Source organism: Apus apus, chromosome 4 (assembly GCF_020740795.1).
Source record: "Apus apus isolate bApuApu2 chromosome 4, bApuApu2.pri.cur, whole genome shotgun sequence".
In the NCBI taxonomy this organism is placed as follows: Eukaryota; Metazoa; Chordata; class Aves; order Apodiformes; family Apodidae; genus Apus; species Apus apus.
The window spans coordinates 87,824,626-87,849,920 of NC_067285.1; the positions used below are offsets into that span (position 1 = coordinate 87,824,626).

Consider the following 25,295-nt stretch of genomic DNA (forward strand, 5'->3'; position numbering starts at 1 on the left):
ACAGTCTTACTCTGTGAAGCATCAGGCGTTTTGAGCATTAGGTTGGCCACAGCATATGCCTAATCTTGTAGTAGTTCTGCCTCAGGGATATGAGGAATGTCTTGAAATAAGGAAGCCTTCCACACAGCTCCATTTTGGCCTGGATTCATATCAATGTGGGTGGTATGCCTAGAAACAGGGGAGCTTTGAATGAAGAGACAAAATATGAGTCAAACACCTGGAAGAAATTGCTTCCTGGTGACAGCATATAAATGGGCAGACTGTTCATTCCAGAGCAGGCTTTTGAAAGTGCGATAAAGTCAACTCTGAGTCATCTAGTGATAAATGCCCCCACATGGCTGGGGATCACTTTTAGGGGCTGGACTTTATGATTTTAGCTTTCTTTAATTAGGACCAGACTCAGTGTGTATTAACCAGCTTATGTGTCCAGGCTAGAAACTGCAAAGCCAAAGAATCTGTGCAATATTTTCTGAGGAAATACACATGAGCTTTTTCAGGAGCAGGGGGATAAAAATATACATTTTTTGAGTACACAGATTTTTTTTTTTTTTTTTCAACATAGTGGGCAAATTAAGCCTTCACTGGAGAAGTGTGCACTAAATCACCATTGAGATATTTTCCCCTCCCCCTGCAAGCATTTCTTATTGCAGAGGACAAGTCTCTGCTCATCAGACTTGTGTGTGAAAAATGAGCTTTTCTAGATGGTGTTATTAGGGTTACTACTTGTGGTGGGTTAAAGTTGGCTGGCTACCAGATGTCCACCAAGCCTGTCTCTCACTCCCCTCTTCAGCAGGACAGGGGGAGAAAATAAGATTAAAGCAGCTGGGCGTTGAGTTAAAGGTAGTTTAATTAAAAAATCCAACAAAGGCCACATGCAAAAGCAGCACAAAACCAAAGGAGACTTACTCTCTACCTCCCATCAGCGGGCAATTTCCAGCCATTACCTGGGAAGCAGGGCCTTGGTATGTGTTTGAGAGGCTTCAGAAGACAAATGTCTTAATAATGAATGCTTCCTACCTGCCTCCTGCCCTGCCTTTCTCTTAGGTTTTATTGCTGAACACACAGTCACATGGCTTCGAATATCCCTTTGGCCATTTTGGGTCCCAGTTATGTCCCCTCACAACCTCTTGCCCACCCCCAGCCTACCAGCCCTGGGAGGAGGGAGGAGTGGGGGACAGTTGATGCTGCCCAAGCACTGCTCAGCAATAGCCAAAACATGGGTGCATTATCAACATCCTTCTAGCCACAGGTACAAAGCACAGTATGTATGGGCTGCTGTGAGGAAAGGTAACTCCATCCCAGCCACAGTGCACTAGTCTGTGTCAGCATACAATGTCTTCAGTTTCCCCAGTCGTGGGTCTTATGTCCAAGTTCTGTGATGTCTTTAGGTGTCTAAGGGACTTGGAATATATGTGTGGGAGTCAGTTCTGCCTAAAGTGAGGTATCTAGTCTAAACAATTAATTTAGGATGAGTCACTATCTTACTTTCTCCATTGACTGTAGTGGGAGCCTACACAACCAGCTCCAAACAGTGAAACCTTTCAGGCAGCTGAAGTGAGGTGAGATGAAGCCTTGCCCCAGAGCAGCTTCACTGAGGCCACCATGACTGCAAAACTGCTCTTCTTTGGCATGATTCTAAGTATTTTGCAAGGGCCAGTGCATGTATTTGGAAAGAAATAATGAATTTAGTTTTCTTTCTTGAAGGAAAGGATATCCTGAGAATATACTGGGATAGAAATCTCAACTCTCTTCTTCACAGATCTTTTTGACAACTACATGCAGCAGGATGCACATGAGTTTTTAAATTACCTTCTCAACACCATCGCAGACATTTTGCAGGAGGAGAAGAAACAGGAAAAACAAAACGGGAAACTGAAAAATGGCAACATGAATGAAGCTGAAGAGAACAACAAACAAGAACCCACCTGGGTGCATGAGATTTTTCAGGGAACACTGACTAACGAAACTAGATGTTTGAACTGTGAAACCGTAAGCATTGGGATAGATTTTTTTTTTAATTGTTGCCATTAATTGATAGATACATTTTATATATATACATATATGAATCTTTTCAGACATCTGAGAATTGTGGATATTCCTGTAGACTTTACTTCTCGAAGTGAGTATATTATTTTCTAAAAATCTGTTTTTCTAAGCATTACTTGGCTAACTATGCCAAGTTTTGCTGTCCTAATATTTATCTCTACAGATAAAATCCTTGCTAGCTAATCAATACTCTTATTACTGTAACTTTGAGAGAAGATATTCACATCATTATTCTATAAATAAGTGAAATGTTAAGATGAATTTGTGCTAGAATGTAACTGGCATACAGATGGTTTGTTATTAACAAACCGTATGTTTTATCTCCCTAATATTTTCTGGACAATGCTGTCAATTTTAAGTCTCTTATGTTTGAAATATGAGTAAAAATTAGTTTTAGTGAGGTAACCTGATTGCAAGTCTCCTATCATTTTCTGTGATTTTCAATTACATACTTCAACTTCAAGGTAAAAAAAAAAATGGTGAGGTTGCTATGTGAAAGAGTAACACAGGCAGGAAAAAATCTGTTTGGGGCAGAACAGTGACACTGACTTCCCAAAAAGGTTGGAATAACCTCACCTAACCTTTGCTTTGTAAAAGGTAATTTTCTCAGCTCCTTCTGTAGATGATGGAGATTGCAAAGGAGCTTCTGCAGGGAGCTCTCTCCATCTGTCTGTAGGCTGCTTCCTGAAGCAGAGAGTTTTTAGCAGTGTCAGGTATTCTGCTCCATACACCCTGTCCCATCCCCATGGTGTTAATGAGCTGTTGCAGTTGTTGGTGCAGCAATGCTGTGAACTGGGCCAGCAAACTCATCTGGCCTAAGAATATATTTTTTTACTCAGACCAGTACTGGTACCAAGGACTGCCTCTAAAGAAAGTACAGCTTTAGAATATCTGCATTAAGATGGGAGCAGATACCTAAAGGAGATGTCATCAGACAGCAGGCTGAGGTCAACTAGCCAACTTCAGGCAGTTTTAGTTACGTGAAATAAACCCTACTGAGGTCTTACTGGATGTATAAAAGAACACATTCTGATATTTCAAATCACAGAGAATAGCTCTGTACTCTAAGAAAATATGAATTCTCCAGGGATTTGGGTCAAAGAGGGGAAAAAGAAGAGATACAGTGACAGTCAACAAGAAAAAAGGAGTTGGACCAAGTTTGGAACAAGCGTGTATAAGTGAAAACATGCAAGAGATATTGAAAATTAATTCTTTAATCTTTTTTCAATTATAAAATCCCAAGTCATAACATCAAGTTAAAATCAGTAAAAGGGTAGAATTAACTGACAAGCTTCTTTAAACAGTTACGGCCTAATTCTAAATTATTATCCAGTGTTTCCTCAAACAAACGGTACTGAAGTCAGGATGTGTCCTTGGGTAACAGCAAAGACTTTCAGTGAGACCTAGACAGGCTGGAGAGTTTGGCAGGGAGAAACTTGATGAAATTCAACAAGGGCAAGTGTAGAGAGTCTTGCATCTGGGGAAAAACAAGCCCATGTACCAGTACAGGTTGGGGGCTGACCTGCTGGAGAGCAGTGTAGGAGAAAGGGACCTGGGGGTCCTGGTGGACAGGAGGATGCTCATGAGCCAGTAATGTGCCCTTGTAGCCAAGAAGGCCAATGGCATCCTGGGGTGCATTAGAAAGGGTGTGGTTAGTAGGTCAAGAGAGGTTCTCCTCCCTCTCTATTCTGCCTTGGTGAGGCCACATCTGGAGTATTGTGTCCAGTTCTGGGCCCCTCAGTTCAAGAAGGTCAGGGAACTGCTTGAAAGAGTCCAGGGCAGAGTCACAGAGATGATTAAGGGAGTAGAACATCTCCCTTATAAGGAAAGGCTGAGGGAGCTGGGTCTCTTTAGCTTGGAGGAGACTGAGGGGCAACCTCATCAATGTTTAGAAATATGTTAAGGGCAAGTGTCAGGACCACAGAGCCAGGCTTTTTTTCAGTGATGTCCAGTGATAGGACAAGGGGCAATGGGTACTAACTGGAACATAGGAGGTTCCACGTAAACATCAGAAAAAACTTTTCCTGTGAGAGTGCCAGAGCACTGGAACAGGCTGCCCAGAGAGGTTGTGGGGTCTCCTTGGCTAGAGACATTCAAAGCCCGCCTGGACACATTCCTGTGTGATGTGCTCTAGGTGATCCTGCTCTGGCAGGGGTGTTGGACTAGATGGTCTTTTAAGGTCCCTTCCAACCCCTAAGAGTCTGTGAAAACTGCACAATACAGTATTTATAATTCAAAGTGACCAAGCTTTATGGGAAAAAATAGCACTAGGTATTGCTGCTGTAGGGGGGCTTGTCTGTAGTATTCTGTGAGTGCAGAAATACTATGCAGGATACTTTTCCAGGTTTTTTTTCTTGTATTATTGCATCTTGAAATCTTTGGGAAATATTACAGTAGATTAAAAATGTGCCTCTGCTAAAATATCTATATGTAGTGCATGAAGAACCATTCAGATTCTAGCAGTACTAATTCTCACTTTAAGAGAGTGCATTCTGAGTCTGATTTTTCAGTTAGCTTTAAATTTGGTCTCTTATTATTCTAGCTCCAACTAGCTCATCTTCCCCTTTCAGTAAATATTTTATGTGCTGAAATCAATAACAAAATTCCTAGCTTCTTTGTGGTATTCAGATAAAACACTGTACTTGCCAAAGACTTCCTCTAAAAGTATTTAACCTCTTTCTTGATCTGCAGTGTCTAACAGAATTGTAGTACCAGCTGCAGAGACATAATGTTCTCTGAAGCTTTGTTGCTCTATCTTTCATACTTTAGCAGTGTGTTTATACTGCAGTTGATTGCTGCCAGTTCCGTGGTTTCCTGTCCCCTGATGGTCAAATCATGTCTCAGGGAGGGGTTTTATTTGAAGAACTGCTCTTCATGTTAATTCGGTGCACATTGTGCCTCTGTACATCTTTGATAACATTAAAATTCATCCTGCTAGAGGTGTTCCTCTGGATTCAGGACTGATACAGGCTGCATTCACCACACTTATAGGATCCCTGACGTAACACAAGGATGAGCTGAAAGCAGAGCAGAATGTTCACATCCATAAAATGGTAGAAATCTGAGCATGAGGGACTTGTGGCAGAACAATGGATTCAACCCTTCACTTAAGTTCTTGATTTAAACTTAACTGTTCTGTAATCTGATTTAGTTATTCTAAGGAAATGCAGTCACAGGAGGCAAAATACGAAGTGTTCCTGCAGCATTTTATAAACATAATTGGTTGTTGTGAATATGACCAAATTCATGGACAGTAAGTAATCCTGCAGTCTTTTTGACTCAGTTGAATTATTACAACAATTATCCATTTAGAGGTTTGGGGTTTTTTTTACTTCATCTTCAAGATTAAACACTCTAAGTGAAAAATCATTTTCAAAGCAAAAATAAAGATCTGTAATTCTGAAAATGTTTAGGGTTATATTAAAAAAAAACACCAAAAACAAAACAAACAAACAAACAAAAAAAAACACAACAAAACAAGACCCAACCCTTTACTAGAATTTTTCTCCTGTCTAAAAAAAAAAAAAACCAACATTGGCAAAATTGACATTATTTTGCAAAATATTATCACTTTGCCATTTTTACCTTTAATATTTTAATCAAAATAGAACCAGGAATAATATTCAGTGGAGAAATGTAGCTGTATGAACCAGAAATATAAAGCCAGTCTTTTGAATGCTCAAAGGAGAGAAAACATTACATGGTTAAATATGAAATTTCTTAACAGATGCTTATTTGGAAAATATCTTCATTGCATCCTTAATAGCAGACATAATTATGTAGGGAGCAAACTGTGATTATATAGTGTAATGTATTATACAAAGGGTAAATAAAATTCCAATAAAATAATAAACTATTCTGTGTTGCATAACAAGGGAAGATATGCACTGCAGCAGTCCTAGCTAACAGAGGGGGTGATGGGCCCCTTTTAATGAACAGTAGACTGTGGTCACTAGCCCATGGCTGATGGGCTTGTATAAGTGGAAGGAACAGAAGTTAAATTAAAAGAAAGCTGGACGGGTAGAGTTACTAATATGGGCACGCTGAACTGGAAAAAAAGTAAATAAAAGCATTGTAATTAATTATTTTTGTTTAATTTATTTCTGCAGAAATTGTTCTATCATTAGCTTTTGCACGTAGATATAAAGAGCATTCAGATGTTTGGTGTTTTACTAAGTCTCCATTTTACATCTATATTTTTTGCAACAGGTTAGTAGCAAAGATGAAGATTTTCTTGACCTTTCTGTTGATGTGGAGCAGAACACATCAATTACACACTGTCTAAGGTAAGCTAATACATCTCTTTGGCAGATAGTTCTGTCTGACTTTGCTAAATTTTCCAAGTCTAGTAGATACATAAAAAAGAAGTAAAATAACATTGGGTTTTGAGCTTTTCCTAAACAGAAGAAAGACAGACTATAAACTGGATCTTTCCTCTAATCAAGATATACATTAATTATTATATTCTACTCACTTTCAATTTATGTTTTTGAAAGAGCATCTCTTGGGGAAAATAACTGATTGCCTTGTCATCTGGAAGAACTGCTGCCGAATAATAATTGGCTTCAAAGGGATATAGTAATTGGCTTCAAAGTGCTTATCTTTAAGCTTCTATGCCAGAGCTTTGTTGATTAGAACTTATGTGCATATTAGAAGTTGTGTGTGCTTTGCAGAATGTGTGCTAGAGCCTCTAAGATGGCAAAAGTTTTCAAAAGTACCTTTCTGCCATATAAGTTTCTTATTCTGAGTCCCATCTTAAAAGCATGGGAGGAAGTCTTTTATCCTGTTTCAGTTCTGCTCATGGTACACTCTTAACTACTAAACAAATACTTAAGAGATCTAAATATTTTTCAGACTTGTATGGATGGTTATTCTGAAAGATGTAATATATTCAGAGATTTGGTATTGATACAATAAACCAATACGTAGCTTTAAGACAATGTTACTGCTCTAAGGTGGTAACACCTATAGTGCATATCCATTGTTTTTATTTCCACTAGGAGTTGCAAAGTTTACCACTCCATTTGATCCTGACTTCTAACTAGTCTTTAACTGTGATTTTTTATTTCACTAAGAATTCTGTCCTCTTAAAACAGAGGGGTTTTTTTGTATTATTTATGCATGTAAACAATAGAAAACCTCTTTCACACTGTAGTATAGAGGCTGTAGAGAAACAGACTGTGCAAACACATGAGGTCAGTGAAAAATGAGTATATCTCGAGCAGGCATATTTCAAATTCCTTTCTACTGCAAAAATCCCATATAAACAGAATGCAGATTGGCCTGTTAATGGAGAGAAAAGAGATACGTCCTGAAGCTAGCTCTGAGGTATAGAGAGAAGCTCCTCAAGTCTATAGTTCTTGTACATGCAGACTTTGCATGAACTCCAGTCAATTTTAACTGTTCAACGTACAGTAGAAGTGGAGCACTGAAAATTCTCAACTGATGAAACAGCCACTGAAGTTGCAGTTGTAAAGGGCAGCAAAAGCATCTCATTCTCACCTGCATACATCCCTTCCCCAAGGAAAGAGTTATTGCTTATAAATATGCCACAAATTTTGTTTCTGGTACAGAAAAAGCAATTAATATGTGCTGAATAAATTAATTAGTAGTGCCTCTGAATTCCCTGACTGTGCATCGCCTGCTTTGGTAGAACAGGGCACTGGCCTGTCCAGTGGAAGTAGAAGACAGAGGAACAAAAGAACAAATGCTAAGGGACATGCAAGATAATGTTTCTCAGCATATCAAGTATCTGCATGGTTCTCCAGCTTTCACAGATATGATTCCCCTAGCAGTCAACTTATAATGTAAAATGCTAGATATTTTTAGTTTCAGAATAATTCACACATTTTAAAAAGAATATAGAAACTCTTTGGGTTTAATTCATTTTCATGGGAGGCTTGGCGTAGAACAAACATATCAAGTTTCTACCATCTGTACATGTTTCTTTATGGTAGAAAAAATACTCTTTCCATTCCTACTTTGAAGTGGGAAGGAAACTAATACATTCCACAAGTTTGTTTGTTTGTTTGTTTTAAATTGAAACTTTAGTCTTTGAAGATAAATGTCAGATTCTTTCCTTAAAAGAAGACCTAAAACTTAACATAAGCATGTTCTGCTGAATCTTGCAGCATTATGTTCCTCACACATTTAACCTGTCTCTAATCTGTTTTGAAGTTGCATCTCTTCACTCATGACTCCCTGAAAGGTCACAATTTTTTTCAGAATTCAGTTAATTTAGTCTTTAAATTCAAATGAAAAATCAGATATTTGTGATCAATGTTTAGCTCTGAAGAAAATTCTTTCAGTGATCGTATTTCATCTTTCTTTTAGATAGAAAAGTGTATTTATGATCAAAGTTTTGTTACAAATTATCTCTCAAGAGATGTATTTTGTCCTAAATTTCAGCATTTTCTGATCAACTTGTTTAAGACTATATAAAGAAAAAGCCCTAGTAAAAGCATTCTCAGTTAGTACAAATATTATTCAGTCATATGAAATGCCTCTCTCTCATGCTCTGTCAACCTTCAAGAACTTAAAACTTAACAATGAAAATCCTCCCCTTTTATTAAGTTACATAAATAACTTCTAACACCTACGCCCTGGCAATCTGTATTGTCTTCAGCTTTTCCATTTACCACTGCAGTGATGATGCCAAGAAGAAGTTATCACCCAGAGTCCTTCCTTTGCTTTTTTGCAAACGGTGCAGCTTCAGCCTCTGTGCGTGTGAACTGCAATGGTAAAATGGAGTTTATTTGGCCTGGATTTGTCTGTAGTTCAGAATGCTCTTAGGTACAGTGTCAGTGCAAGCAACAGGACAATTCTGTACTTCAGATACATCTATTTAAGGCCAAAGTTACAAGAAAACTTCTGTGCTTAAAGTGGAAGGTAGGTGCTTATGTCTGCATTTACAGTTCTCAAAACACCTCCCTAGCTGCAATGTAACACTAGAGGTGACAAAAAAAATACTGTCATTTTACAGCTAAGTTTTTTTTAGTTACCTAAATTCTGCTCCAAAACGTATCAGCACTGGGACTTCTGACAAATCTTTTCTGTGAACTGAGAGACACGATCAAGCCAGCCTTCTTCTGTCTCTCCCACTTTAAAAGCTCAATCAAGAAACATTTCCAAGCATATTTACTTGATCAGGATTTACAAAATCTTCCATACTAGCTGACATTTTCATTTTTTAGGCAACAAGAAGGTATAATCAAGTAACTTTTGGATAACAGTTCAAGAGATTAGAGGATGCAGAAAACTGATTTCAATGTACTGCTTCTGTGTAAGAGGATTCAAACTTGTCTTACAGAGGAAAGCCATAAAATGTGAGCTGTTTGGGGATGAGAGAAGTGCACTTGAAGCTGTTCCATTCTGCAAATTATTTTAAAAGGGACTGGATGGATAGAGTGACTACACCCAAGTCTAGGCAACCCCTGACATGTAAGAGACCAGAATATAAGTCCCATTTAGAGGTACCTGACCCTCCACATGTATTATATGGAGGGCCTCAGCTCCTAATACAGGGCTGTCATAGCAGCCAGATACTTTAAGTGCCTTTGCTAACCCCAGTATAGTTGCTTTAGATGTTTTAGAAAACTGGACTCAGTGGAGAAAGGATTTAATCCTGTGTGTCTTTCTAGGGTTCCCGTTCATCAGCTCCAGTGACGTAATAGTGTTAAGATCCTTTAAGAACTGATAATTCTATTTATTTACAGAGACTTCAGTAACACAGAAACATTATGTAGTGAACAGAAATACTACTGTGAAACTTGCTGCAGTAAACAAGAGGCACAGAAAAGGTAAGCAAAGAGTAGGCTATTTCACCATGTCTCTCCCGGTCTTTGACAAACCTCCTCCTTTCTGTTTATTGTGTTTAGATACATAGGAGACTTACACCCCACCTGTGTTCTCTGTGGGCCAGAGTATCTACAGACAGATTTAAAGCTATTACGTATGGTTTAGTCTAGAAGCTACTGCTAGTTGCCTACTCTTACTTACAAAGTTCTTCTATAATGCCAAAGTTTACTCATTAAGGCAGAATTGCTTTGAACTGGTCAGGTCTTTATCGCATGCACTCTAATGGTTTCACAGGATGAGAGTAAAAAAACTGCCAATGATTCTTGCCTTACACCTCAAGAGATTCAAGTACATGGAGCAATTGCACAGGTATACCAAGCTGTCTTACCGTGTGGTATTTCCTCTGGAGCTACGTCTCTTCAACACATCTGGCGATGCCGTCAACTTAGATCGGATGTACGACTTGGTAGCTGTTGTTGTCCACTGTGGAAGGTCAGATACTTTCGTGTGTATCTTGAGCTACTGGCAGGGTCAAGGGCATGCCTGACAAAATGTAGGGAGAGTGGGAGGGAGGACACAAACCCTGCTGCTGTAGCAACTCGCCTGTGTCATGGCCTGAACTTCTTAGCAACCCTCCATCAAAATAAATCTGTACTTGCTTAAAAAATAATGTCTCAGGCCTCCAAAAGGCATAAGATTGACTTAAATGCAGCTGCCTCCTTCCTCTTCAGCCCACTTGGAGAGAGAGTTTGGGAGCCAGGACTCTGAGGGCCAGATGCTGCTAGCGTGCAGGCCCTACAACAGATCTCCTTGGTTTCCTGTCAAGGCAATGAAAATGTTAGCTTTAATAAAGATTTTTACAAATGGGGTATTGTCAAGTATGAAACAAACAAAAATCCTAGGGGCTCTAGGAATACAATTCGTTCTTCCTCTTCTCAAAGGCTGTACATAACTAAACATTCACAGTTGATAACAAACAATTTTCCCACTTAAATTGACTTCATACTGTTGTTAAAATATTTTAATAGTTGATGCCTGTCATGAGAAAATTGTGTTCTATAGCTTAATTTGCAAATGATCATGGCACAGATGAAAAACAACATGTTTAGCTTTCAGCTGATTCAGTTTTTGCAATAAATCAGTAAAAAGGTGAAAGTTGTAAATGTCTACTGTACCACCAGGGGTGGGTTTACTATGTTCTTCTTAATATGAAATTATAATTCAGACTGCTTGCATATAGCAATGGACTCAATGGCATCTTCTGATATTTTGGGGTTTGTGTTTCTGTTTTCTTTCTAGTGGACCAAATCGAGGGCATTATATTACTATTGTGAAAAGTCACGGGTTTTGGCTTTTGTTTGATGATGACATTGTAGAGGTCAGTATGCTGAAGCTCATGAGCACAACTTCTGTGTTTGTTATCTTCTCTGTTTGGGGTTAAAATTCTGATCTGGATCTGGGTATAGATTACTAGTCTGCAAAGCCACAGTTTGGTTGTAATGTGACATGTAGCTCAACTTTGTTAGGAAGTAAGATTGCAAACAAAATTATTAATCCTGTAGTTCTTACTCTGACAATGTCAGAGGACATAATCTTCTTTCAGAGCAATATCAAGTGTTTTTAATACGGAATTTTAATTTTGCATGTTTTCTATATCTAACAAAATAAATTTAATTCATTAAAACCTAAAATATCCAGGAACTATGTTGCAATCCTGGGCAAGATCACTTGGCAAAATTGGACTGGGTAAAGCTATCATTGCTGTAGAATTTTAATTTTTGAACAACTGGGAAGTTACAAGAAAGTATGGATTTTGTGGTTGATTTGGGTTTGCCTGAATGTGAATTAGAGCAGTATCTGGCCCACAGCTATTGCAAAATGCTTAGGCTGGTTCTGCAATTAATTGCTAAGCAAACCCTTTATGTCACTGTGACGACTTGGCAAAACCAAGGGTTTGAGTCCCATTTCCCAGGAATAAATGAAATGGAGGAAAGTACGCACTGGGACATTAGATGGAGCATGTCTTGAAGAAGGTTTCTGGAAATTTTAGAAAGATGGAGTCACATGGTTACATTTGTGTGTTTTAACTGTGTTAATACTGCATTCCAAGGAGTGTCTCTGTTATTATATCTTATTCAGTTAGTTTCACTGAGATAAACATTCCTATTGACTTCCGTGACTGAGACCAGCAGGTTTAGCCCCTGAACATTACCCTTTCACTGCTTAAATTGCAAGCAGAATTTCCTAATTTCTACCCTGAAAGAGATAAGTGAATTGGTCTTTTGTGTTTTTACAGTCATTTAATCCATGTTTGGTATTTCTCTTACCCAACAACACATTAAAAAAAAATTACTTATTTTGCAGAAAATAGATGCTCAAGCTATTGAAGAGTTCTATGGTCTGACCTCTGATATATCAAAAAATTCAGAGTCTGGCTATATTTTATTCTACCAGTCAAGAGAGTGACTTGGAAAACTGTGACAACTGCGCACAAGGAGGCTGCACACAAAAGGAGGTGACGTCCCCCCTTGACTGACTGACACAGACCACAGCTTGTGTGGTTGGACAACAATACACTCTTGTCTCCTGTTCAATGGTCTATGTGATATCAACTATAACCTTCCATTTTTGACGTGCAGAATTTTGCTTGGGGGATGGGGAGTTGTTTGTAGTTTTTAAGTCTGATTGAAGAGTTAATTGCCATCAGATTTTAGTGGAATTTATATGGACTAACATTTACAGATAAAATGATTTGGATGTCAACTGTTAAAGTCAATCCAGCTAGAGCAGTATTTTATATGGAAGTGATCATTGCATTTACTGCAAAATTGTTGAAAACTTTCTAAATGGCTTTGGGTTGTGTTGATTTACAAAGCATTCCTTTAAATAGATCCTGACATATACTTACCCATTTTAAGTGGAAAGAAAAAAAATCTGTGTAATGATGACTGGAATTTTGGTTGAATGGGGGATTTTTTACATTACTCTCTGCCGCAAATATATATATGTATATTCTTCCAAAGTTATTTAGGCTTTGGGTTCTTAAAAAATTCAGTGCATAATCTCAGGCCCAAGTGCCACATAGAGGAGTTTAAATTACAGTGGAAATAAGTAATTTTCTATGTCCAGTCACTTTGTTTATCATGAGATAGTACAGATGAGGTGAGACTTCGGAACTTACAAAGCACTGGAATAAAGGGAGTGAGATGACACATATGACACCGAGATAAATTACATTTATAGAGACAAAATTTATCTTTCTCTTAAAATAATATCAGAGGTTGTTTATTTAATTGAGTCTGAAGAGATTACAATGCTGCTTACATATAACATATCCCTCAGGACTGAAATTACATAGTCCATTTAAGTAAGTGTTGTTTGTATAACACATATGACACAGCTTGATCCTGCAATTTTCTGACTATTTGTAGGTCCCATTTTCTTTTCTCAAGAGAGAGTCCATTTCTTAGCAATATAACATAACGACCATTAATTTACACAAGCTGTCATGTAAATATTGTCTCTAAAATGTTGGCCATGTTTGACAGCATTTGGGCCACCACAGCAACAGGTAAGGCTCTAAAATGTCTGATTTCTAAAAATATCAACAGGCTTAGGGGAAAAAGCCTTGGTTTGTGTTTTTACAGGAAGAATTTGTCCTGCCCTAGTCATGCATGGGCTAATAAAATTGCTGAACTCACATACTGGAATTTAGCAAAGAATGACTGTAGAAGAAAGTATCAGTAGGGTAGGAGAAGGGATGGCTAGCAGGCAGAGGCAGTGGCAGCACTGGGTAACTGCCTTGCTTGGTTTTACACTTTAACTCTCATTGTACAATTCCTGAACTTCAGTGGCCAAAGTCCTATTCAAATGGAGTCAACAGTAAAAACACTCTTGTCTCCATTGGGGCTGCCATTGGTTCTAGTAATTCCAAGGAAATATTCTCATCTCACAACAGTTATTTCTACCTGTTACATTTCATTCACTCTCATAAGTATTTATTAGAAAATGTTGCTTTTGGTCCTTCTTTTCTTTATGGCCAACACTCCATTTCAAGAAATGGCTTTTCAAGTGCAGCTAAATCTTAGTCTTCTGTAGGAAAGAGAATAGTTTTTTCACTGTAATCTACTGTGAATGTGAAATATCTTTTGTTAAATAATGGTGATAATTAAGTACTAGCTTCTACTGTAACATCAATCAAAGTTCAGTTGAATTTACCAACGGTCATTTTTGTAAACTAAGGAAATGTAGCACTTTATACTGAATGAGAAACAGAAGTGGACTTTTGATCTAAAATTATTTGTGGTTTATCATGTTGTTATACCAATACAAGAAAACAGATGTAGAATGTAACCTTAGAGCATTTACTTAGGTGAATAATTGTAGTGGTCTAGGGAGATCACTCACAGGAATGAAGGATGGTGTGCAGGCTCAAGACAAGCATGATTTGGATGCAGCTCTGGTTATTTACTGATGTTAGAATGAAATGTTCTGTCTCTAATACAGAAGACATCTTACAGGGGACTTCAACTCTCACTGAGGTTCAGGAGCTTTTCCACTGAAAAGCTAAACCTGCAATTCCTTCTTTAATGCATTTATTTACAAGCATTCAGAATTTCTGGATAAAAATATAATAATCTCTTGCCTTTTAAAATGGGTAAAGGTTTCCTCATTGTGAATGAAGGCATTTTCTAGATCAGCATTAACCAGTGCTGGTCCAAAGGTCTGTACTTCACAGGTTACTGGTGAGTATTCTTTGGGCATTCTTCAATTTTAAAACAAGCAAAAAAATTATATTCTTAAAGTATCATTTGGATGTTTAGGACTCATGTTTATATAAAAAGTAATTTTTCATTAAAATAATGTTTAAATCAGTTTAATTTTAGGAAACGTCTTCTATATCTCAACTGAATTACCTGAAAGTTAATTTAAAAACAAGTTAATAGTATTCATATCTAAACACTAAAATGGAGGAAAATAATCTTAGGTTTCCTCCAGCTGCAAGACAGCCATAGGTTGTAAAATAGACAAATAATTAGATAATTACAGTATGTTATCAAGAGTAAAATTACTAGAATAAACCTTTCATAAGATATGAAAAACCAAATTCATGCTAGCCCATGAAAAGATCCTAGCACTGGTATCACAGCAGTCAAGTGTCAGTGGTCTGACATCAACTCTGAAAAATTGTGGAATACCCACTTGATGTCAAGACCAGTTAAACTAATGAGCATTTTCTTTTGATTAAAAAAAAAAAAGAAAAAAAAAGAAAAAAAACTCAAACCAACCAAACCAAACCAAAAACAACAACAACAAACCAGTTACAATTCTGTAAAACAAACCCAGTCTGCAGTGTGCTGAATGTATTGTCTTGAGCCCAGCAAAAGCTGTCAATCATGGCTGGATGAACAGTGCCTGTCTAGGTAGCACAACTTCTCTCATGTGAAATGAAGCACATTGGCACAGGTTTTACAGGACTGGGATCCTCACAGGAGAAATCTAGATGATGTAAAGTATTTTAGTTGACCAAATAAAACAATCATTTTTGTCCTATGCTTATGTGTAGCTTTCCAGTCCCTTATGAAAGAATGGAAAAATACCTAGGAAAAGAAGAGGTCTTCTGCCAGCAGCTAGAAAACAGAATTGTAGCACAGATGTCTAATAGTATTCTGTGCTTCCCTAAAATGACTATTTTTATGGTGTTGAGTTATAGTAGACCTAATGGCATGTGAAGTTTTCTACTTCTCTGACATGCTGTTGCTGACTTGCATTATCTATTTATAAGTCTTATTACTATGCCCTGACTTAGAAAAAAAGAGCATTTTTGTCCTGTGCTGTTTTTCCATTGAATACCAGGAAGCTCTGCAGTGCTGATGAATCAGTTATCTTAAGGGACAAGCTCAGACCTCAACTTTTATGTTTCACAGAAGAGGCCTTCAAGATTTTATGTAATTTCTATTTTTGGGACATAGCAGGGGGAGGCAGCAGAGGGGAGTGATGGAGAACACCTTGTTGAAATTAAGTCCCAAAATTACTCCTATCAATTTTATTTTAATTTACAGTTACCTCAGAGCAGTAGATTGCATCTTCAGACCTTGTTCTTCTAGCAGTTGGATTGAAGAAAATAAAGCACTAGGTGTTTCCTTTGCATTAGATTTAATAACGATATTAAGGACTTAACTAAGCTGAAACTGAAATTCACATTACATGGTGGGTCCTAAAGTGCTGCCATAATCTGTAATTTATCTTCAGACATTACATTTCATTCACCCATCTGTTACTGCATCATATACTTGGGACCTGAGCTGCCAGCTTGCAGCTGGCAGTGATTTGGTGCCTCTCAACAGCAGACTCTTCCTGTTCCATCTCTTTTTTTGCTGTTTGTGGCTGACAAATGTGAGCAGTATCTTCCAGCTGAATGTGTGCTAGAAATTGTAAGAAGTTCTGTCTGTGTACCTGTTCTTTGCTAGTACCTGTTATCAGTGTTTTAATTTATTTCTCTTTTGTTGGTCTCTTACTCTATTTGTATAATACCTTATGTAGTTAATATTATTTGTTTTCTGTTTTAATTTTTATGTACTTTGATTTTTTTAAAAATGTAGTCAACCCAAGCACTTTAAGCAACAATGTCAATCTTGTGAAATTCCAATCAGTTTAACATTTTGACTTGGTCTTTTTGCTTTTGCAGCTGTTTGCTTGTGATCCCACACCTCTAGTTACAAGCTGATGTGGTCCTAGTTGGGTTGTTAATTTGTGCAGCCCACATTTGTTCATAAATGTTCATACATAACAAGGATGCAGTGTTTAGTACATGTCTGCTATGTATGTGACAAGTTGCACTCCTCAGCCTTTTTTGCACTCTACCTGCCAATCCAGCTGAGAATGACAGTAACACTCCAGTCTGTAGCACAGTTACCAGTGACTACAATTTAGAAAAGCTCCACATCTCACAGGAGAATTCTCTTTTAACAAACACAGAGTTTGCTGTCAATCAGCTGATGATACAGGTAGTGCTCTCTTTGCCATTTTATCTGTGCTCTGTAGAGTCTCAAGTATGAATAATCTTAAGAGATGCACTTATTCTTGGCCCTGATGTGAGTGCTAGCAAGGAGAGCAATCCTTTTGCATCTCCCTTTTCCTCACTTGGATTCATATAAAGGTAAAAGATAATCAAGCAGGATAAGTGCTGAAAACCAACAAACCATCTATCAAAAACACTGGATCTTTTTAGAGGCCAGCATCTGTGGTATCTATATCAGAAAGTCACTGACTTTGTGTTGCTAATGCAAGGATAATTCTTATTTTTTTAAATATGATCTTCTCTTTGACTAATGAGAAAAAAAAACGGGTTTTCCCTATTGCATCAGTTCTGTTGCTGAGGTGTTTCTTCTCAATATAACATGGCACTTACCTAAATAGCCCTTGGGATGCCTCGACAGACACTCTCTTGATTTCAGTTAACATGCATTGCTTCAAAGAGATTTCTTGAACCTGTCCATAATACTCACTCAGCTTAACACACTCCTTTTGTATACAAAGTCAAATAACACCTATCAGGAGGTATGTGCCCACCCGATGGGATCATCTAGGCTAAGCCCACACCTTTTTACACACTTCTTTACCCACTAGGAGGTTTGCTCACTGGCTTTGCCTGAATGATTTAGTATGAAACCACACTCTCATTATTCATGGTTTCAGAGTTGCTATAATTCTTTAATAATTTTGCTTCATTTGGTTATCAAGACTGAGACTACTACACAATGTAAAATAAACTATGTTGTTGTTCACAGTGGTCAGTTTAACAGACTGGTGCTTCTGATGAAGGTTGTTGCAAGCCGGAGTTTCACTATGTGTAAGAATATTAAAGAGTAAGTGACTTTTCTGTGCCAGCATGGTAGGTCTGTAGGAGGAGCTGGATCAGCATGCAGCTTTCTAACCCTCAGCTTCTACTCAGTTGAAGTTGGTGCTCCATCCTCTACATAATCCTAACCCTTCTCCTATGGGTTCCAAACCCTTTGTGAAGACACCAAAACATCTTGCTTCCCACAATAGATGATTAATAAATGTTTGCAACCCCCCTCTCTGTGCTCCCCAAACCCTCATTAATAGATAAAACACTCCTTAAAGAGGCTGAACTTAAACATCAGCTTTGCATTTGCAATGGTGTTCATATTTGCAAATATCCCAGGCTGTGTTCACATACTACATTTTTTCCTAGTCCTCTCTCAACTCTCATTTTAACAGCAAGAGCAACATCAGGGCAGTCGTGTTACAGGTTCAAGTATTCTTCCCAGAGACAATTTCCTGGCTACAGTGACTTTTTTTAAAGATGACCTAACACAAACTCCATAACTTATCCATGACTCTTTAGAAGTACAGCCACCATGTGCTGTCAGAATATGAGTGTGGAGTAGGGGTAAGAAGAAAGAGTAAGAAATATGGAAAGGGCTGGTTTTTCAGAGGCTTTGAATATGTACATCTGTAAATATAGTCTCTCTCTACCTTGTCAAAATGATGCAATCATAATAAAACTACTTAAATACTTTGTGCTAGTTTTTTAAATGGAATAAGAGGTAGTAAAATTATTAGGCACAAAATCGGGGACACATAAAAATACTGAATTTCTAGTAAAATGTTACAATACACGGTGTGTGTGTGTGTACAATTGAGTATCTGCTATTTTTAATCATGTACATGTAATTAAACCCTGCACTACCTGCAGAACTGTAAGATAAATCTCATGTTGGTTATTAAGGTTGTAACATAAGAAAACAGTATTTTCTCCTGTTAACATGTTTCTATTTTACATAAAATAAACTCCCTAGCTGATCTTGGTTCCATTCAACTTGCCTTGAATTCATTTGGAGCCAGGCTAAGGCTGACCACTGATGTTTGTTGTTACACAACATGCTTCTGAACATCAGGCCGCTGTATTCTGACAGATGGCAAGACTGCTGATGCTCACTTTTTATTTCAGTTAATGGAGTCATTGCATTTTAATTGACTTCAGAGAATATGTCACTACCTGGGTTACCTACCTCTGAAATGTCTTAAAAGGAACAAAGTTTCCATGCAGTTCAAGAGCTGTCATGGTGGAATATCAATGCGATGGCATCCCTGAGCTGTACTGAGTTAAAACACATCACTGGCCTTGCCAGTGTTCCTGAGAACAGCTAAAGCTGAACAGAATTCAAAGCAGCTAGAACTGGACTACCATTTGCATCAGGGAAGAAGAAGAATCCCTTTCACTTGGTATTTTACCTGTGACTACCAGAGTGGGAAAGGGTTTTGCTAATGATGCCTATGATTCTGTCAGATAACTGAAAGGTTCTTGTAGTCTGCTCATTTCACTGAAGTTACTCATTAGCAAACACAATTTACTTTCTCAAAAGTGAGGTAACTGAAAGGCTGGAGCTTCTTGCTCTTGTCTAAATGGATTCTTGTTATTCCTTCAGAATAATTTAGAGAACCAAAATCAAACATCGCTGTTAAACTGCATGTTAAATTTATAAGTGACATGCTATAAAATTTATGGCACATCAGACTATCAAAGGACTATGTAGAAAAACATCTTACAGTACAGATTTCCTCTCAAATGAAAAACCTTGAAGGACCTTCAAATTTATTCCTAGCTTACTGGAACATAAGCTTTTAACTGCAGGATGGAGACAGAAATTTAAAACTCAGGAGATTACTGAAATAAATCACAAATCCATACCTTTTAAATATTGTAAAGAAATAAAATGTATAGTGCAGATATAAATAAACCAAGAAGAGTTTTCCAAGAGCAGGATTCACAATCACTCTATGTTGGCACCACTAGAATTTCCCTCACTTCAGAAATGTATTTTCCCAGAGGCTGTCTGATGCTTACCTATGTCTCTGTTCCTTCTTTTTTGGTGAGTTAGATTGATCCTTTTAGATTACATGGAGTTGTGTCCTGTGTATCAGATAAACAGAAATGCTAAAAATATCATTTCATCTTGATAAAAAATCCAGATATAGAAGGAGAAAATTATAAAATTCCTCATTTAAATACACCCACCAATCTTGAAACAACATTACTTAGATATGACTAACCATATGACATGGAAGACCATGTTTCTGGAGATGTTAATTTCCTTGAATGTGTGCAAGCAAGTAAAAATTTTTAAAGAAGAAAAATAGGACAATCATTTCCAAGATATATAAATACATACATATGGTAACAGAACATTTCAATTATCTGTTCTGAAAAGGGTTTATCTTCACTCAGTTTTATATCAAACAGTAGAAATTACTCCATTGCCTTGTTAAAGCTCACCCTCCCCTCACTGCATGACTCATTTGCCTTCTCTACTGTGACCTGAGAGCTTCAGGTTTTCCTCAGTCTAAAGAGTTTGTGTCCCCATTTCCTGGCTGTCTCTGGGAGACTCCTGTGGCACAGGTGGTGGGGTCAGCAACCCTCTGAAGACTTGAATCCTTTCTCCTAGGACACACTAGACCAGTCATGGCTCCTCCACTCTACATCCAAGCAGCTTCAATCCACATTTTCCCCCAGTTCACCTTTCCAGGAACATGTGGTGCACGAGTTTTGTATCATTTCCAGTACAGAATAACTTTGCTTTACATAAGAAAATACAGCAGATTCTAGAAGATCTAGGAAAAAAAAGCTGAACAACTGTATGTTGTCTCTTTCTCCTGTTTGCCCATGTGGTCTGAACCTAAGAATATTCCCTTAATCTCTTTCTTTTCTTCTTTTCTTCTTTTCTCTTTTCTTTTCTTTTTTTCTTTTCCCCTTTTCCACCTTCTTAGACAGCTAGGGGAGGCACTCACAGTCTGCTTTGTCACAGCAGGTGTCTACTACTCTAAGAACAATGCTAGAGTTCAGATGTGAAGGATGGGCTTGCTGTGGAGAAAGGCCTTGGTATTCACAGCTGTGAAGAGTGATCATTACCAAAGTGAACATACTCTTTGCCTGTATCAGCTTTACCAGGTACAAACACTTCACCTGGTGCTAACAGTGCATTTCATCTCACCATGAACACAGAAGCAGCAGAGGAGACAACAACCTGAGTGCCCCTGAGTGCATGGAGAGACCTGCCTGGATCAAAGAGAACTGAAGAGGTGGAGACTGACAGACATTTCTTGCCAAATCATGGCAAGGGTAAAATAAAGAGGACTGGGATGAAACCTGGAATAACCCAGAGTGAAACATTATCCCTTGGATTTCATTTCACACACACATGAGGAAAAATATTTTAGTCATATCCCACAACAGCAAAGATGAAGATTTCACCCAACATTGCAAACTAGACATCACAAAAGCTTAGGCATCAATCAAGGCACTACCTGATAGAGACCAAATACTACCATAAGTCACTTTGATGCAGCTGTAAAGAAGCTCTCGACAGGTTTGCAGTGGGATTAGTAATAACAGAAACTGGAACAGAGTTTCTTAGAACATCCTCATAGAACTTTTGGTGTATAGAGCTGTGTTTTCTGTGCAGCTGTAAGAAACAGTTGTGTGTGGAACACTGTAAGCACCAGAGAAGAACTACAAGTAGGATTATCTCTGCTCTCTAAAAACACAGTTCAGGGGCACAAAATCTTATACTTTATCACTAATCATAAAATTTCCACTGTCATTTATAAATGTTTTTCTTCCTCAAAATATTTTACCAGGTAACGACTTTCCAACTGTTAATTTGGTGGAAATTTTAGAAACTGGTTAATATGTACCAAAATCACTATGTGTTTCAGGTAACTACAACCTGAGCCGAATCTGGCCACCCCTCAACTAGACCTGTTTAACTAGTAGGAACATTTTCACTGGCTCCTTGACAGCTGCCTTAATGACCTATTCACTTCTGGATGCAGTTCAAAGTGTAGATCTTGTAGCACAATGCTCCAGAATAACCTGATCCCTGGCTATCTCTGAAACAGCTTGTCTTGCCTGGAATGCACTGGGGCAGCTGAGGTTACTTGGGAAGTTTATCATAATAGCACTTTGCTTTCCAAGGAATGGATTAGCTTTCCTTGGCCCCCTATAATTGTTGGTTATTATACACTAGCACAAAATATTAGGTAAAGCAAGGGTAATGTAATTTATTTTTCTTTCTTTCCCTCTTCATTCTGGATATTTTTAGTTAGATTTTCAGATGAACAAAAGCATTCTGAGATAAGGTCATTGAAGTTTTGACTGTTTTGATTCTGCAAGATGAGTAGTTCAGGCAGAGACCAGCATTGGCTAGACACCAGAATGACATTCTGTTGTCCCTTAGAAGCTGTCCTTGAAGACAAAAAAATAGGCCTAAAGGTAAGCAGAATTCTTCCCCCTAGCCTTTGCCACTAAGATGTTTTTCAAATGGTCAAGTACAGGCTGCTAATTCTACTGTTAACATATACGGGGATATTGCTGCATGACTATGATGTGATGTGGCTTCAACCAACATTGAATGAACCACACTCCTGCATTAACATAATTCAGAGTAGTGCGCAATATTTGTATTAAACTGTATTTTTACCACGGTTTAGAGATGGTAGTGCATGAAACTTAAAAGCTTTACTTTATGGCAATTTTACACATCTGTACTCATTTAATGTTCCCAAATGCAGTTACAGGGGATGAGGAAAGACAATCTCTGTATCATAAAATCAGCAGTTCTGCAGAATACAGCCCCAGCACAGCCAGAATTCAGTGTGGTAACAGCAGTGAAAAAAACACTCACTGTTTGGGTGGTCCATTTAGTTGTCATGACACTTGTAGAAGAAATGTACCTAGAAAATGTGTTTGCTTAATATACTGAATCTCCTGCTCACACACTCATTCAACCAATCTCAGCCTCCAGATACTGAGCTGAAAACAAACCACTCCATTCACCATGTTTTATATGCAATTGAATGTCATTTATCCAAAGGAATTTTACTCAAAATCCCTGTAATACAAAAATGAGCCATGTCCCCCAGGCAAACCATTTTCTGTCTTGAAACTCTGTTAAACATGAATTCATGCAACAATTTCTTAATTAAAAAACAAAAACAACAAATACAAACAAACAAAACCACACACACACACAAAAAACCCAACCCAAAATCATCAAGATGCAGGTCCCCTGGCATAATTTCAAGTGTCATTCTGCCCACTTTTATTGGATTAGTTTTTTGTGGGCTTTTTTTTTTTGGTGGTGATGAGGTTTTTTTTCCCATAAGCCATGATGTATGGGCTGCTTTATTTTTACTATTACCCCTGGAATTTGGGACAGTCTCTTCTACCATTCTAGCTGTCATTGAAAGGAAGAGTACCTAGCTTCTCTCTCTCTGAGGGACTGTAATATCAGTCCACCAGCGTTAGTGAAATTCACAGCCATTTATTATCCACTATTATATGGCAAATTCACAGGACTCATCCTTCAGGAAAGGATGTTCAAGAAAGCAACAAGGTCTGCACACTGAACACAAGAGTCTGTGATTTTCAATCTAATACCCATCAAGAGCTGATTGTATTACACGAGGCAAATAATGCAACCTCTCCCTCTCTTTCTCACCTAGAAAATGGGTATGACAATATTTATCAATCTCTGAGAACTATGGAGCTTAGGTTGGAGGACTTGAGGCTGAAGCCTCAGTTACTCTCATATGCACAATAATTGTAACGGTGTATTTTTTTCTTTTCAGTCAGTCTTCTCTCAATAACTGCAGCACTCCCTTCAAGGGGAGAGATTTGCAGACAGTAAGACAGCTAACCATTGTTTGACAGGAAAAGATCTTTACAAAGAGATCAAATAACTGTCCAGATGCGGCAGGAATTAAATTCAGTGATAAAAATATACTCCCAGTTTATCCTGAAATGTCAGTATTATTGAAATATATTTCCAAGCAAGATGTCCCATCACAACCCCACTCAAAATTCAGAGAGTGAAGATCAGGTCCAGCGTGAGCAATGGGTGATCTGACAGGGGAGCTGCTGCACATTTATTTCAGCCCCTTGTCTCTCACAATGACTGTATCTAGAGATTTCCAAAGAAGGGGAGGAACCCTTATTGCAGACAGCTATGAGATAAATGACCCATTAAAAGAAGATAATTTCCTCACAAAGAAAAGCTTCCAAAAGGAATGAAACTTTCTCTCTAAATTTAGTCAGTTAATTATTCCCTTTTTTACAGACAGAAATTAGACTAATGGGATTTATGCACTGCCTGGTTCTTTACATATTTGCTTAGCTCATTTCCTCCCTAAAGAATATTTTGCCACCCATAATAGCTTTCCATTTACGTCTTAGATAATATAAGATGCTTTTATGTGATTTACAATATTGCTTATTATATCTTGGGCCCTTGGAAGGTTTTAAGTATGACTATAAACACAACAAACAAAACAGACTTAGCAAGGATAAGATAATACAAAAACACACCACTCAACCCCTCAATAGTTTTATGAAGATAAATATTGAAAAGGTGAAAAAAAATGTGGTTTTTTTTCAGAACTCTATCCTTAAATTATTGCTCTGTTGGGTTTTGTACTCTTAATTTTAACCTTATATTTCACATCTGCAAAGAAGTCAGCTAAATCATTGCAATGTTCTAAGAAGGAAATGGTTAATATTCATGAAGGGGAGTAAGAAATTCTCTGTTCCTTTTGTAAAGGGCAATTCCTCTCCCACATGGGTGTTTGGAGCTCATAAGGATCAGGTTCCAAAAAAACCCACATTTTGAGGCTGGAACAAACACTAGCAAATACGCAGAAGTGAACCACCCTCAGCTGTTACTGTGAGGAACTGGTACCTTCATTTTCTATGTCCATTCTTATCAGACCCTTTTTACTGGGCAGTGAGCAAAGAAAAGGCAGCTATTCTCTTCCAAGAGCTGATAACATCTTTTGTAGAAGAAAATTTGCACTTGATTGAACGTTAATTTTAGAATGCTGCCCAACTACAGTGGAATAATTTGCTTTTGTTTCCTCCCCACACCCAACACATGCACACAGCCGGGAAGGGACTCTACCCAACCTTTTCATCTCCTTTGGACAAATTAAGAAAGCCTGTATGACTGTGTGGCTTTTCTGCTTAACAGAGAAATACTTCACAGAACAAGTAAGAGTCAAGGACATTAAACCACGGAGACACTGTCCCCTGGTTCTGGGTGATATCAGCTATGTGACACAGTATGTTTGTGCTTCTTAGTACATTTCTTTGTGGACATTTACCAAATGTTATTTTCACTCTTTGGCTTTGCAGTCTTATCATAATAACATCAGCATTCCCAGTCTTTGGGAAAGGTCAGATCCAGACTGAAAACCAGTTCCAAGTTTTATGAGTTTGATGTAAAAACATTAGTAATACTTGTTTTTAGAAACAGCACATGGGACCCAACTACACTCATTAGGACTGCTATGGGGTTTACAGGCTATATGCTTCAAATCCATTTCCAAGAGGCAAAGGCTGGATAGCTTGTTCCTAATCTCCTGGAGGGTGA

At 37.9% G+C, this 25,295-nt stretch overlaps 1 protein-coding gene across 3 annotated transcripts in view; it reads left to right on the plus strand.

The window, feature by feature from the left end:
- USP46 (ubiquitin specific peptidase 46) overlaps positions 1–18,683 on the plus strand; it is a 33,266-nt gene extending 14,583 nt beyond the window's left edge. For all 3 annotated transcript variants that reach the window (XM_051618381.1, XM_051618380.1, XM_051618382.1), the window contains 6 exons: positions 1,760–1,989; positions 6,256–6,332; positions 9,762–9,845; positions 10,138–10,335; positions 11,143–11,221; positions 12,208–18,683. In XM_051618381.1, the coding sequence (XP_051474341.1) occupies positions 1,760–1,989; positions 6,256–6,332; positions 9,762–9,845; positions 10,138–10,335; positions 11,143–11,221; positions 12,208–12,309 (770 nt within the window). In that variant the 3' untranslated portion in view covers positions 12,310–18,683. The remainder of the gene's footprint in view (positions 1–1,759; positions 1,990–6,255; positions 6,333–9,761; positions 9,846–10,137; positions 10,336–11,142; positions 11,222–12,207) is intronic.
- The last annotated feature ends 6,612 nt before the right edge of the window (positions 18,684–25,295 follow it).